The sequence below is a fragment of the Vombatus ursinus genome, unplaced genomic scaffold (genome assembly GCF_900497805.2).
Source record: "Vombatus ursinus unplaced genomic scaffold, bare-nosed wombat genome assembly UNPS02013514.1, whole genome shotgun sequence".
Lineage (NCBI taxonomy): Eukaryota > Metazoa > Chordata > Mammalia > Diprotodontia > Vombatidae > Vombatus > Vombatus ursinus.
This window is the reverse complement of record NW_020953292.1, coordinates 1-14277: the sequence shown is the minus strand read 5'-3', so window position 1 is coordinate 14277 and position 14277 is coordinate 1. Positions and strand designations below refer to the sequence as shown.

Genomic DNA, 14277 nt, shown 5'->3' with positions numbered 1-14277 from the left:
AGACTGGAGAAGTAAGAAGGATCCAGATCACAAATGGCTTTAAATGATGCTGGAGGGAATGGGGAGCCACTGGTGTTTATTGAGTTGGGGAGGGAGGAGGGAGAGTGATATGGTCTGATCTGTGCTTTAGGAACATCCCTTTGGCACCCAAGTGGAGAATGAGTTGGAGCAGGAAGAGACTGAGGCCGGGAGGGGATATTGAAATAGTCCAAATGAGGCGCCCCCCCCCCCCCCCCCCCCCCCCCCGCCCGGGCGGGGGGGGGGGGGGGGGGGGGGGGGGGGGGGGGGGGGGGGGGGGGGGGGGGGGGGGGGCGTGAGAGGAGTGCGGGGGCCCCCCCCCCCCCCCCCCCGGCACTGCAGAGGACTGTGGATTGGATTTGTGGAGTGAGTGGCGGGATCCCCGAGGTCAGGCTGGATTTGGAGCCAGACCAAATTCAGTCCTGGGGCACTAGCCACACCTCTCTGGGGGAGGAAGAGGGAAGGAGGGGTGCTGGGGGCAGGGAACAGGGTGGGGGGCTGAGGTCCCCTGGCCTTCCCGGTGCTCGGATTCCTTCCCCTGCGGCTTGGAGAGATGCAAATCTCGGGAACAATAGGGCGGCTGTTCCCCTGGTTCTACCTCCACTGAAAAGATCAGGGCTGGAGCCTCGGAGAGTCACTCGATTCTCAGCTCCCCTACATGGTAAGATGTTTCTTCCTTGGTACAGCTCCAAGCCCGAGGCCAGGCCTTCAGGCTCCTGGGAAGGGTGGAGGGGAGCCTGGGCAGTCGGAGACTCACCCATGCCCTCCGCCACCCTCCTCCCTGTGTTCTTTGCAGGACAAACCCGGTGGAAACAAGACCCAGTGAGTAACCTCTCCTGTCCCATCCCTTTTTTCTCCCCTCTTCTTCTCCCTAGCCCATCCTTTCCCATAAGCCCCCAGGCAAGGGCCAAAGCAGAGCTAATGCTATTAGTTTCCATCCCCCACTTTTTCTCTACACTGACTCCCCTCTTACTTTCCATGTGCATCCACCATCCTATAGAGAACCTGTATGTGGCTTTTGGGTGGCCCATCTCTGTCCTTGGAGGCTTGAGCTTTTCAGTCTGAGCCCTCCCTCAGCCTGGTAACTCGGGGCCTCCTTGGGAGGAACTAATTAGCATCTGCTTACAGGTCTCTGCCTCCCTTGCCACCCCCCAGATCACTGGGTAAGCACCAGAGGGGAGAGAAACATCCAGGTGAGAAGTGGCTAAATTTCTGGGCTGGAAGATCTGAGTTCAAGTCCTGCCTCAGACTCATAGGAGCAAATGACTTAACCTCTATGTTTCAGTGTCCCCAGATGTGTTATGAGGAAGGCTTGATAGCATCTAATGTCACTTCCACCTCTAAATCTATGACCCTATGCCTGCATGGGGAGATAAGGCCCCCTAAACAGAAGGCCTCTCCCTCCTCACTTGGGTGCCCTAGGTCCCAGGCTGCCCGACACCAGGTCTGAGGAGTCCGGTCTTAGAGAGCATGCAGACCTCTCAAAGAGTGGTGGAAAGCAGCCCCCCTCCAGTCTCTTTCCCTCTGGCATTGCCAGGATATCTTAAAAACGTCCCATCATTCATTAGTCACGCCTTTGGGTTAAGACATCGAAAGCCCCTGTAGAGACAGCAGTCTGTTTTTGCCTTTTCTTTGCAGTTCCACTCTTTGCTCAGTGTTTAACACGTAGTAAATGTTTTATAAACGCCACTAGACGGAATGATTGATGGAGGAAAGACGCAGCAGGTTGTGATGTGACAAGGCAAAGGACCCAGGCCTACAGAGCTGAGGGGATTGTAGTTAGGCGGGGTTGGGGGAGAAGGTAACAGAAAGAAGCTGATTTTTCCTGCAGTTTCCCCATCTTGGAAAGAGGAAGCTCTCATGTCGCCTTCCTCTGGTTCTCCTGGGCTCCTGAGCCAATGGGTAAGGTTTCTCTAATTCCTATACTTTGCCACTCCCCCATGCCATGTCCTGATCTCAGCTCCAGTCATCCTCCCATCTTCTTGCTCCCTCCACCCAGCCCCCGCCATCTCTGCCTGCTCCCCCATCTTCTCTCTACCTCCTCCCCCTTAGGCTCCCACCAGCCTCGTGTCCTCCCCTTCTCTCATCGGTCCCTCTCTCCCCTGAAGGATGCTGAGGAGGAAGATGATGGAGATGCAGAATATGAGCTTCCTCCTTGTGAATCCCTGCCCCTCAAGATGGCCCCTGCCTGTCCTCTCCCCCTGGAGAAGAACGAGCTCTATCTGGGTGAGAGCTGATGGGGTGGGGGTGGGGGGTGGACCGGCAGGATGAACACAGCATCTTGCTGGCGCCGCCGGGGAGGCCTCACAAACAGATCCTTGGGATTTTATCTGCCCCTATCCCTCCTTTCTCTCCCTCCCTGGGCTCCTGCATCCCGATGGGGCTTTGGTCCCTCTTCCTACTAAGCTGAAGGAGCCATTCACTGTCTCTCACTCCAGGGAGCCTCAGGCTGCTGGGGGGGGGAGGGGGAGGAGAGCAGGGAGCCAGCTCCAGGCTGGAAACAAGGGAATGGGGGTGGGGTGGGAGAAGGGAAGGGGGAGGGGGCCCTGTATCACCATGGAAACTGTTAGGCAATAACCAAGGGCCCTGTCACAGGCCCCTCCCGACCTTGCCCCCATCCCGTCCATCACTGAGGTCATCCAGGGGAACCGTGAGCTTGGTGTGTTTTGGGGAGAGGGGAGCCAGAGGGGGCTCTGGAGAGACAGCAGCAGCAGCAGAGCTCTCTCAGCTGTCTAAGAAGAGGCTCGCTGGACCTGGCATCAGGCTGCCCAGAGGGACTGGAGTGGGGGGGCGGGGAGCTGGCCTCCTTCTGTTGTCATGGTGATGCAGCACTCAGGAAGCAGGATCAGGCAGGAAGGGAAAGCAGGAGGGGCATGAGGAGCTACGGAAGCAACGGACAGCATGGGGAGGGGGGCAGAGAGAGGAAATGGCGAACAAAGAGGGGGAGGGAGGGAAGCCTGGGGTCTGAGTGGCTACCGGCCGGCACATGGGGCACGGTCCTCTTTTCCAGATCGATCCATCACCCCTGGACCTGTCAAGCCAGTGCTCCAGCCCCCCGCGGTGAGCAGCCTCGATTCTGCCCCTCCCCCTGGGGTGCCCATCTCCAGCCCCTCACCTCCAGGAAATGGCTCATCCACCTGTTTTCCCTGCATTTACATCTGAAGGACTCTGCCTCCAAGATGGAGGTGGGGAGAGGAGTGGAGAACCAGGGCTCTAAAAAGCAACATGGCAGCCTTCTGTGGCTATCCCTGCTGGAGAGATCTCCCCTTCTTCCTTCCTTCCTCCACCCCGATTATTTAACTACCTCACTGTCCCCAGCCCCCGTGACAGTGTTCCTTAGTCCCATCACCCCTCATTTTGACACCTGTTCTGACCATTGGGCTCCTCAACCCTATCCCTGACTTCTTCTGCTCCATCAATCCTCCCTAACCCCACATACACCCACACACACCCACACACACACACACACACACACACCCACACACACACCCATACACACACACACACACACATACACACACACACACACACACACACACACACACACACACACCCTCCCTGGGCTGGGTCCTGGGTCCGCTCCAATCCTGCCGTAATGAAGAGGCCAGGCATCTGAAGCATCCTCCGTAATAAAGGTCACCCAGAGCCCATCCAGGCCATCCCACCTCCGCTCCACCAATATTCTCGCCCATGGAATAGGCTAATGGCTTTTTAAAGCAATCTTCTTTACAGAATATTGGATTAGAAGAGGAAGACACGCACACACACACACACACACACACACACACACACACACATACACCCCATCCCCCCCACACACACAGACACACACGCTTGCGCACACACACGCACCGAAAGGGAAACACAAGTAGGGAAAGTGAAACACTAGAAGAAAATGGGACTACTCCCCTCATGGAGCCTCCCATTCCCCTGGGAGGGTCTGCAAATGGCAGAATCAGGAGAGAAGACCCGGGGCGGGGGGGGGGGGGGCCTTGGAATAGAAATAAATTCAGTAATTCCCTCTCTGGATTCAGAGGCAGAGGACCTGGGTTTAAATCCCACCCCTATCATCTATGACCTATGTGACCTAGGTCAAGTCACTCCTAGGCCTCAGTTTCCTCATCTGTAAAGAGAAAAGGTTGGGGGTAGGTGATGTGGGCTCTGAAGTCTCTTCCAGCTGGAGCTCCAGGACCTTGGGATCCTTTCCCAGGAACTTCTCGGGATCCTGGAGCTGGTTAGAAGGGATCCCAGATCCCTTCGACTCCCTCATTTTTGCAATTGAGGAAACCAAGGCCTAGGGAGGCCATGTGACTTGTCCAGGGTGGCACAGGTAGTAAGTGTCAGAGGCAGCATTTGAATCCAGGTCCTTTGGCTTTTGTCTCCTAGAACTTGACCGTGTCTCTCACACAGGCACCAGTTCTCAGACTCCTTCTCTGTGGTCTCGGCCTTTCCCCATCAATGACATCACCTCTGGCTCCTCTTCCCCCATTCCTACCTGCTTCTCTTACTTGGGCTTTCTTCCCACAGCTGCTGGCTGCCCTGAGCCTACAGGAGGCCGTGGGTGGAGGAGACCACTCGGGTAGAAAAGGTAATGAGAGTAAAATACTAATACTTTAATCAATTGCAAATAGCAATCATTTCATCCACCTGGACAAGTCTTCCAAACGATCAAAGATCACCAATAGGCTAGCAACCTGTCCCAGGACCATTTCTACCAGAACCCCATGGAATGTGAGAATGACGACTAGAATAAATAGCTGAATAATAGTTAGAGAGCTTAGCACAGCACCTGGCCCAGAGGAATCGCCTGGCCCAGAGGAAGCGTGTAATGCAGGCTTCCTTCCTTTCTTCCTCCCTCCCTCCCTCCCTTCTTTTCTTCCTCCCTCCCTTCTTTCCTCTTACCCTCCCTTCCCTAGTTCCTCAGAATCATGAAGACCTAAGCTCAGTTCCTGTTTCTGACACAGCCTGTCTGGGTGACCCTGGGCAAGTCCCCTAATCTCTCAGTGGCCTGGGCAACTCTCTTTGACAATTTTTAAAAATAGATTTTTATTGATAGCTTCATTTTTACATTGCCTAGATTTCCCTTTGCATCTCTCCCTCTCTCCCCTCACAGAGAGCAGTCCCTTCAATTTGCCCAGCTACAACCCTGTGTGGCTTGTAGAGTACCTGGTATTATTCCCATTTGAAAGATGAGGAAACTATGGTCTATATACATATATATGTATATTCATATAGCGCTTTAAGATTTGCCAAGCACTCTACACAAGGTATTGCATTTGATATTCACAACCACCTTATTAGCAGTAGATGCTCTTCTGATCTCCACTTTACAAATGAAGAAACTGAGGTTGAAGGAGGGCGGGTGACTTACCCAATTAGTATCTGAGGGAGGCTTGAACTTAGGTGTTCCTGACTCAAAGTTCTTCACTGTTACCCATTGTGCCATCTAGATGCCTACCAGCTTATAGCTCAGTTCATGGTAGACCTGGGATTAGAATGCAGGTCTGTTCATTCCCAACCAGAGCTCTTTCCCTGGGACCTGAGGCCCATGGGCTAAGGGGAAACACCCAGATAAAATCCTTTGTAAGGAACAGTCAATTCCTGTCCGGGAGAACAGCGACTTGAGGTCCAGGCCTTCAGGACTCTGAAGACAAGTCACTGAGACAAGATTTTTGTAGTACGAACAGGGAACACCTTACCACAGAGAGGGAATCTCTCTTTCCTAGGTATGTGCAAAGGGAGTCAGGACCCCTCCACAGCACTCCCCTGCCTTTTCTCCTAGCATCCCGTAGAGTTCTGAGATTCCACCAGGGACTGGTTTTGTTTTTAACAAATGCATTCAAACTCATAATCCAAATAAATCAGTGTTATCCTTCAAAGTTGTCACTCCAGAAGGGGGAAATGAAACCTATTTTACAATGAAGGGCGTTTGCTCCAAATAGTATCCAAAATCTGCTTAGGGGGTGGCTGTCCAGAGCCTATGGGTGGGCCAGAACTCCAAGACACCAAGCATTTGTCTGCAGTGCATCAGCCTCTTTATTGCTCACCATGGTCCAAGTGGAGGGGCTTGCACTGGGGTTACCAAGAGATTGGAGTCTCTGCCCTCAAGGAGCCCACAGGCCAATGGGATAAACCCTCCGCTTGCTTCCTGGCCTCCCTGGCCTTCATTCAATGTCTCCCCTCTTCTTTAGCACCTGAGTCTGTCTTTTTCCTTGCAGATCTGACTGTATCTGGAGGCACAGTGAGTAGTCTTGACCCTTTCTCTTCCCACACTTTAGGACTTTAAGAAGGGAATCTGACAGGGAGAGACCCAGAAGGCCTGGCTGATGATCCTAACACCAGGCCTCTCGATAGAGTATGCGGGCAGGTTCCTGCCGTTTGCTGTAATACTAATAGTTTGGGTGGCTGTTGTTCAGTCATCTCAGTCGGGTCTGACTCTTTGTGACCCCACTTGGGGTTTTCTCAGCCAAGATACTGGAGTGGTTTGCCATTTCCTTCTCTGGCTCATTTTACAGGTAAGGAAACTGAGGCCCAGCGAAGGAAAGGGAATTGCCCAGGAGCCCATAGTAGGATTCAAACCTAAGTGATCCTGGCTCAAAGTCCATCCCTGAGTCCACTATACCAAGGGGCCTCTCCCTGGACAGAAAGTGTAGGTTCACCCTGCAGAAGGTTTCTTAGCAGAGGTTCACCTACCCACTATGGGCCCACGTAGGACAAGGAGGGGTTTCTTCATGAATATAGGGGTTGTTTGGATTTCTGTCCCCAGGTGAGGGGAAAAGGATTCATCCTCTGGGGTGACCTGGGCAATGACCATCCCCTGAGCTGGCTCCCAGATACCCTGCAGTCCATGAGTCCCTGGGGCCTGGAGGGACAATGCCCATTGGGCCCCAGGCATATGAAACCCATTAGAGGCACTGGGGTATGTTCCAGAAACCTCCCTGGGACAGATCCTCAATACAGCCTTTGCCCTCCCACCCCCCTGAGGGAGAATGGAGGGAGGAGACTTAGTGAAATGGCTACCTCCCCTTCCTAAGCTTTGTCTCATATGTATCTTAAGAGAGACAGCATGACGCGATGGTTAGAGCCCTGAACTTGACTCAGGAAGACCCGGGCTCAAATCCTGCCTTAGACACTTCCTAGTTCTGTGTCCCTGGGTCAGTGACTTCACCTCTCAGTTTCTTCTTCTGTAAAATAAGGGGTTTGGCTTCAATGACCTCTAAAGTCCATTCCAGCTCTAAATGTAGGATCCTAGGACACAAAAGGGTGTCTGTGGAGGGGAAATAGGTGAAGTCACAAATATCCTGAGATAGGAGAATGCTGTGCTGCTGAGGCCTGGTCACCCGGCACTGCTTCTGTGGGGATTAGTGCGTGTCACAGCCTACTAGGACCACTGGGCACTTCGGCCTTCCCCCCCCCCATCTCCTCTCTTTTCACACTTTTCTTTTTTAGGGTCTAGCTGGAGAAGAGGACTCCGAGGAAGCCATTTACCTGGAACCCATTCGAGGTGAACCCTGCCTCTCTGCCTTTCTCTTCCCAGAACCCACTTCAGACCGGGAAGTCTCTTGGGGTTGCTTCATCCCTTTGATCCAATTCCCTGTAGACTTGCTGACTTGTTGGTGGCCCATCCCCTTTCATTCCCTCCCTACACACACACACACACACACACACACACACACACACACACACACACACTCTCTCTCTCTCTCTCTCTCTCTCTCTCTCTTCTTCTCTCTTTTTCTTTGGGGGAAGGAGGGTGTCCTTTCTCTCTGCCAATATGGAAAGTCATACCAGGCAGAAAGCCCAGAGAACAGGGTCACATCTTGTCAGGCTTGGTAGGACAGAGGCCCCTTCCAGCTCTAAATGTAGACCAGTGAGTAGAAAGCTTGCTGGCTTGGGAGTTGGATGAGCTGGGTTTGAATCCTATCCTGGCTACTTAACACCTGCATGATCCTGAACAAGTCATTTCCTTGGCCACCATTATCTTCTACGTATTGCTTCCCTGGGGCAGGGACTGCCTCACTTAGCCATTTGTATCCCCAGCACTTGGCAGCTGGAAAGCCCTTGGTAAATGCTGTTTCATTCACTCTCCTCTGGGCTTCACTTTTCTCACTTGAAAATGTTGGACTAGAGGACCATTAAGGTCCCTTCCAGGGGTCTATACCCTAACAACTAGGACGGATGGGAAGGTCAATCCAGGCCCAGGGTGCTGTTCTCTGCCCCTCCCCACCCCTCAATGGTTTTTCCATCTAATTCGAGCCAAGTTCAGACCTCTTTCTTTGCTCTGCCTTCACCTTCAGACCAGGCCTTGGATTCCCAGGCCCCACCACCCCCAACCATGATCCCAAGACCAACAGTGACCCCTAGGTGAGTTGTCTGCTTACTCCAGTCTCGACCCAAGGCTGGGGCCAGAGGACAGAATGATAGTTCATGTCCTTGGTCCTTGCTATAATGAAAAAAATGAATGAATGAATGAGTGGGAAAGCATTTATTAAGTGCTTACTGTCTATGTGCCAGGCAATGCTCTAAGCACTAGAGATACCAATACAAGCAAGCAAGACAGACCCTGCCCTCAAGGTGCTGACATTCTAATGGTGGAAGACAACAATAAGGGAAAGCTAGAAAAGTTGGAGGGGGAGGTACAGGAAAACATGGACCCTCAGTGGCCTAGCTTGGATAGAGCCAAAAACTTGAACTAGAACCCTGGTGTCCTTCCAGATAAGGTGAAAACAGGGACAGCTAGGTGGCAGATTAGATAGAGCACCAGCCCTGGAGTCAGGAGGACCTGAGTTCAAAACTGACCTCAGACACTTGACACCTACTAGCTCTGTGACCCCGGGCAAGTCACTTAACCCCAATTGCCTTGCCAAAAAAAAAAAAAAAGATAAGTTGAAAACTCACCTGTCAGTAGCCAGAGTCCCAGCGTTAGCATCCAGGTTCTGGTGGGAGGGAGATAAGGATGACTTGGAAACAGCCCTTTTCTTCCCAGGGGAGAGGGTGTTGGGGGCAGCAGAGAGATGCCAAAGCCAAGGGCTCTAGGTCCACTGGGATCTTTCTCCTAATGCAGGGGCCCTTAACCCTAATTCCCCAATTTGCTTTCATAGATCTGCCTACAAGCCCACTTCTGTCCCCCAGGAAGCTCGGAGTGTGAGTATGACAAAAAGTGAAAGAGCCCGACAGTTGGAGTATAGGGGAGGGGAGTCGAGGTAGGGGGGGACACAGGTGTGGAATTCTAAGCATGATGTTGCTTTTACTGGACTACTTTCTTTGTCACAAAGGAAGGTTCAGGGTGGGGCATTTCTGTAAATGACATTGATGTAAAGACAAAAAAGCATTAATGATACACAAAAAAGGCACCATCATTGCCGTCCAGGTGTTCATATATGTGTGCTTTTAAAATTTTAACCCATATGCCAACAGAGGAAACAAATGGAATGTGTGGGGCAGCTTTGAGGGTGCCCAGGAAAGGAGGCTGGAGTCTGGGACTTTGCCTATTTCAAGAGGGAGGGGGTTGGAGGGAGGGTCTGACAGGCAAAAACTGACCTGAACATTACTTCCTATATTCCAGGGGACAAAAGACATGGCTTGCAATGGTAAGAATGACAAATGTTTTCATCCGGGACCCCAGGCACACCCCAACTGCCACTCCTGACCCCCAGGCACATCTCTCTCCCACCCCAGCCCAGCGAGGTCATACTGAAAGTCAGGTTCAGAGGCCCCTCACCCCTCCAGTTCTGATTCACCAAAGGCTTCATGCTCCCTGCTGTTCCCTGGCTAGGCTCTGCTCTGGGAATCCCTGAGCACATGTCCCTTTCCATATTAGACGGGGAGTCTCTCCTGCCCCTGACCCTGCACAGAAAAACCCCAACAAAACACATCTAGTAGAGAGAGTGCTGGCCTTAAAGTCGGGAAGACCTGGATTCCAGTCCCGTCTTTGATCCTTAGTAGCTGTGTGCCCCTGGGCAAGACACTTCCCAACCTGTGCCTCAGTTTCCTCATCCCGACCTCGAAGGAGCTGACCTTAGACGGCCTTCTCATTTTTATATTCTATTGCCCCAGCCGCTCTGTGTAATCCCCTTCCTCCAGCTGGGAGGAAACCACCCAAGGAGAATACCCCTGCGGATGAGGTGAGTGAAGAGGGCTGCCGAGAGGAGCCCAAGGGGAGAGCCCGCTCTTTCCTGCTCTTAGGGCCTCCTTCTTGCCCCTCTGCATTGCATATCAACAGAGATCTGGGACTATTGGGTTTTTTATCTGTGTCACCAGGCATTTGTTAAACACCTACTATGTGCCTCTCGCATTCAAAGACGCAAAGACAAAGAATGAAATGATACCTGTCAATTAATTAATTGGTAGATGTTTATTAAGTGCCTACTATGACCCCGGTGTTAGGCCCTGGGGGTAAAAAGAAAAAAAACAATGAAACAGTCTCTGCCTTCAGGAAGCTTATATTCTAATGAAGGAGAAAATGTGCATACATTGAGTCATATGCAAAATACACACAATGGAAATATAGGGAATTTGGGGCAGGGGCAAGGCGCCCCCAAATGGGTGAAGGGGGATCAGAAAAGGTGATGTTTGAGTTTTGAAGGAAACTAGGGATTCACCGGGGCTGAGGTGAGGGTGAGATGGATTTGTGGAAAGCAAATGCGGAAGAGATGGGTGGCCCGACGTAGAGTGGTGGTCGTGTAAGTGGAAAGATGTGTAGGGAGAAACACCAAGACTTGGAGAACGACTGGATGTGCGGGGCAAGGGAGGGTCAAAGGTGGCACCAACGTTGAGAACCTAGGGGACCGGGAGGCTGGGGACTCCCATAACCGAAGTAGAGATGTCAGAAGAAAGGAGGGTTTTGTTTTGCTCGTGAGTTGTCTGGTACACTACATCTAACCGGAGCTGGTGAGGCAAGATTGGAGCTCAGGAGAGAAGCTAGGGCTCGATTATAGACCTGGGAATCATCTACGTGGAGATAATATTTAAACCTGCAGGAGCTGAAGGAGTCGCCCAGAGAGAGAATGTAGACAAGGGGAAAAGAGCCAAGACAGACTTTAGGGCAAGAATGTAGAAGAAAGGGTCAGAGGGTAGGAGAACCAAGCCCAGGCGTGTCGTGGACACCGAGAGACAAGAGGGTATCCAGGAAGAGAGGGGCTGTCAACAGTGTCAAATGTTAGAGAGAAACAAGCTTGGAGAGGCCATCAGATATGGCAATAGAGAGATCATTGGTGACTTCGGAGAGAGCAGTTTCAGTGGGAAAATGGGGTCAGAAGCCAGACTGCAGAGAGCTGTGAAGTGAGTGAGAGGAAAAGTAGAGGGTACATAGCTAAAGAGGGGGTGAATTCAATGAGAGGAGTTTCTAAGGATGAGTGAGACATGAGCCTGCAGGAAGAAGGGATGGAGCCAGTGGACAGGGAGAGACTGATGGTTACTGAGAGTGAGGATGGTAATGGGGGGTGGGGGAAGTACTGTAGGAGACAGAGAGAGGGGCTGGCCTTGGTGAGGAGAAGAGAAGGGCCCCCTCTTTCTTCACCAGAGACTAAAGGAGAGAATGGAAGATGATGTCTAGACTGGAGGGAAGGAGGAGAGAAGGGAGGATGACGTCAAAGGGCTTTGAGATGTGGAGAAGGGGAGCAGAGGGACCTTGCTGGCACATAGTAGGCACATAGAAAGTGCTTTTTGAATTGAATTGACTTGACTTTGGATTCTTGCCCTTTCTGAAAGTTATGGTGTCCTAAGCAACAGTTTGTATTTCACCCCTCCCCCTGCTTTAGAGCCGCCTCTTCCCACCAACCACCTGGCTTCAGTGTGCTACTCTATGCTCTGTGTGTGTGTGTGTGTGTGTGTGTATTGGGTGTGTGTATGTGTGTTGGGTGTGTATTTCTGTGTACACAGGAGGCCAGCATGCTGAGTCAGCCCTGGTATTCCGCACACTGTGACCGCCATACTGTTGAGAATGCCCTTCTCCACCTCCAAAAGGTGAGGTCTGGACAACCCTGACCTCTTATCTCCCCCGTTACCTTTCCTCAGAATTCCTCTGCCTTGGAGGTTGGGGGCTGCCCTTGGACTTCAGGTCCCCCCCCAAAGGGCCCTGGGATGGCCAGGCCTGGTTGAGGGGTGGGGAGAGGAGGGTAAGGGTTAGTCTGGAGCCTGCAGGCCGACCTTGTGGTCTTCCCTGCAGGATGGCACCTACACTGTTCGGCCCAGCTCAGACTCCCAAGGACTGAAGCCCTTCACCCTGGCTGTGTTCTTCCATGGCCATGTCTACAATATTCCCATCTGGTGGCTAGATGCCAGGCTACAATATGCGCTAGGTCGGGAGGGCAAGAACTCTGAAAAGGTGGGTGCTGGGAAAAGAGGAGACTGGCAGTGCGTTTAGAGAAGGTCACCTCCGGAAAGCAAAGAAGGATCAGACAGACCAGAGCCCCGGCTTCAGAGCAAGCCTGCCTCTGGTCATGGGGGCCTTAGAAGCCACCAAGGCCAAGTTTCTCATCTCATACATGAAGAAACTGAGGCTAGAGAAGGGAATGAAGTAACTCCCCCAAGGTCACCCAGGCAGTAAAGGGTCCAGCTGGGATCTGAACCCAGAACAGATCCCCTCCTTCCTTAAAGCCCCACTCATCCTTCCTTTAGGGCAATAAGGACTTCCCCCAATGGCTTGCAGTCGCATTCTAATACTGCAAATCTATCATGGTCTCATAGGCTAGGCAGTCAGGACAACGTGGGTTCTGGGAGGTCACAGCCTCAGGTTCCTCATCTGCCAAATAACAATTCAGGGTTAATAGCAGCACCCACCTCCTTGGGTGGTTTGGAGGCTCTCACAGGATGATGTCTGTAAAGCATTTTGTAAGTTATAAAGCCCTAGATCCATGTGAGGTCTTCTCATTATCCTTGTGGGTAACCCCTCCTGCTATATAGATTACAACCAGACCACTTCGGCCCATCCTGTGCGAATCTCAGCCTCATCGATCCAAACGCTGGGGGAGCACGACGACAAGCTTTTGTTCATGGGGAGAAGGGACCAGGGTGGCCAGAGTCCCTGCAGCCTTGCTCAGGAGCCTGGCAGTGTGTGTGCACAGGGGCCTTGCCTCAGTGGTTCCATTGAGCAAATAGTCACTTCTCTACCCACGGAGCTCTGATTCTGCTTTCCTCAGTACTGAAGTAATAATAGCTGACAGTTATATGGCCCATTAAGGTTTCCAAAGTCCTTCCCCTACATCCGCTCATCAAACCCTTGCCACACCCTGGGGAGGGATTGTTAGACCCATTTTATAGAAGAGCAAACAGGCTCAGAAGAGTTAAACAACTTGATTATGGTAAGTGTCTGGGTGGAATTTGAATCCAGACCTCTGCTCTGAGGTCAAAGGTCCTGGGTTAAAATTCTAGCTCTTAGGCCAATCACTTACCCTCCTTTGTCCTCAGTTTCCTCATCTGTAAAATCAGGCATTTGGATTAGTGTCCCGAAGAGGGCCCCTCCCTGCTCTAAATCTGGGATTCTGTGGCTCCAAGCCCAGCTCTCCTTCCTCTACCCCTGTGGGAGAGCCAGATTTTATAAAATGGAACTGTGGCTTCATGGCATTAGGAATCTTCTCTGCTTTGGATCCTGGCCTTGGAGAGAACAGTTTGAGGCATTCACCAGCTTGCTCAATGACACAGCCAGTAGATGCTGTCAGAAGGAGGACTGGAACTCGGGTCCACTTGACTCGCAGACCAGCTCTCCCCCTATCCCATCACCGGACATCAATACCTCAGGCCGTTCCCTGGACCGGCACGGGCACGGCTGGTCCGAAAGGAAGGCTCATCCCTGAAAGGCCAGTTGAGAGCAGGGTGTGCTGAGGCCCAGGAGTGGGTAGATGAGCCTCAGGGGGGACAAACGTCATCCCAGACATCCCCATGAGATGGGCCAAAGGCTCCCAGTGTAAAGTCAGAGCCAGTGACAGAATCTAGGAATCGATGTCAATACATGGGGAGAACCGACTTCATCACTGACACACCCAGACAGAGATACGCACATTCTACCAGCTTACACCCACCCACCCACACACATCACACATCCCACCAGTACATAACACCACCAGAACCAACACACACCACCGATTCACCATAGCTCACCCACCCACCCAGCACACACACCCAATATACACGCTCCTATGCACTAGAACACATACACCTACACACATACACACCTACACACATCCCACCAATACATAACACCACCAGAACCAATACACACACCACCGATTCACCATAGCTCACCCACCCACCCACTACACA

The 14277-nt window shown here is 52.2% G+C and overlaps 1 protein-coding gene across 2 annotated transcripts; it reads left to right on the top strand.

Moving 5' to 3' along the window:
* Window positions 1-544: 544 nt before the first annotated feature.
* On the top strand, window positions 545-14161 carry LOC114040545 (SH2 domain-containing protein 6-like). Of its 2 annotated transcripts, XM_027858659.1 has the most exons (16): window positions 545-679; window positions 815-840; window positions 1147-1211; window positions 1850-1920; window positions 2127-2244; window positions 3029-3078; window positions 4546-4606; window positions 6237-6259; window positions 7468-7522; window positions 8316-8382; window positions 9120-9162; window positions 9584-9608; window positions 10075-10142; window positions 11899-11982; window positions 12185-12343; window positions 12922-14161. In XM_027858659.1, the coding sequence occupies exons 1-16, from the start codon at window positions 677-679 to the stop codon at window positions 13114-13116; spliced, it is 1113 nt and encodes a 370-aa protein (XP_027714460.1). In that variant the 5' UTR covers window positions 545-676; the 3' UTR covers window positions 13117-14161. The 2 variants fall into 2 exon arrangements, with proteins under 2 accessions (XP_027714460.1, XP_027714461.1); XM_027858660.1 differs by lacking the exon at window positions 1147-1211.
* The last annotated feature ends 116 nt before the right edge of the window (window positions 14162-14277 follow it).

Bases quoted from the DNA above. Each gene is read 5' to 3' on its own strand.
- LOC114040545 (XM_027858659.1), top strand. The intron at 841-1,146 runs GTGAGTAACCTC...ATCTGCTTACAG, and splicing joins CCCGGTGGAAACAAGACCCA to GTCTCTGCCTCCCTTGCCAC. The intron at 8,383-9,119 runs GTGAGTTGTCTG...TTGCTTTCATAG, and splicing joins AGACCAACAGTGACCCCTAG to ATCTGCCTACAAGCCCACTT.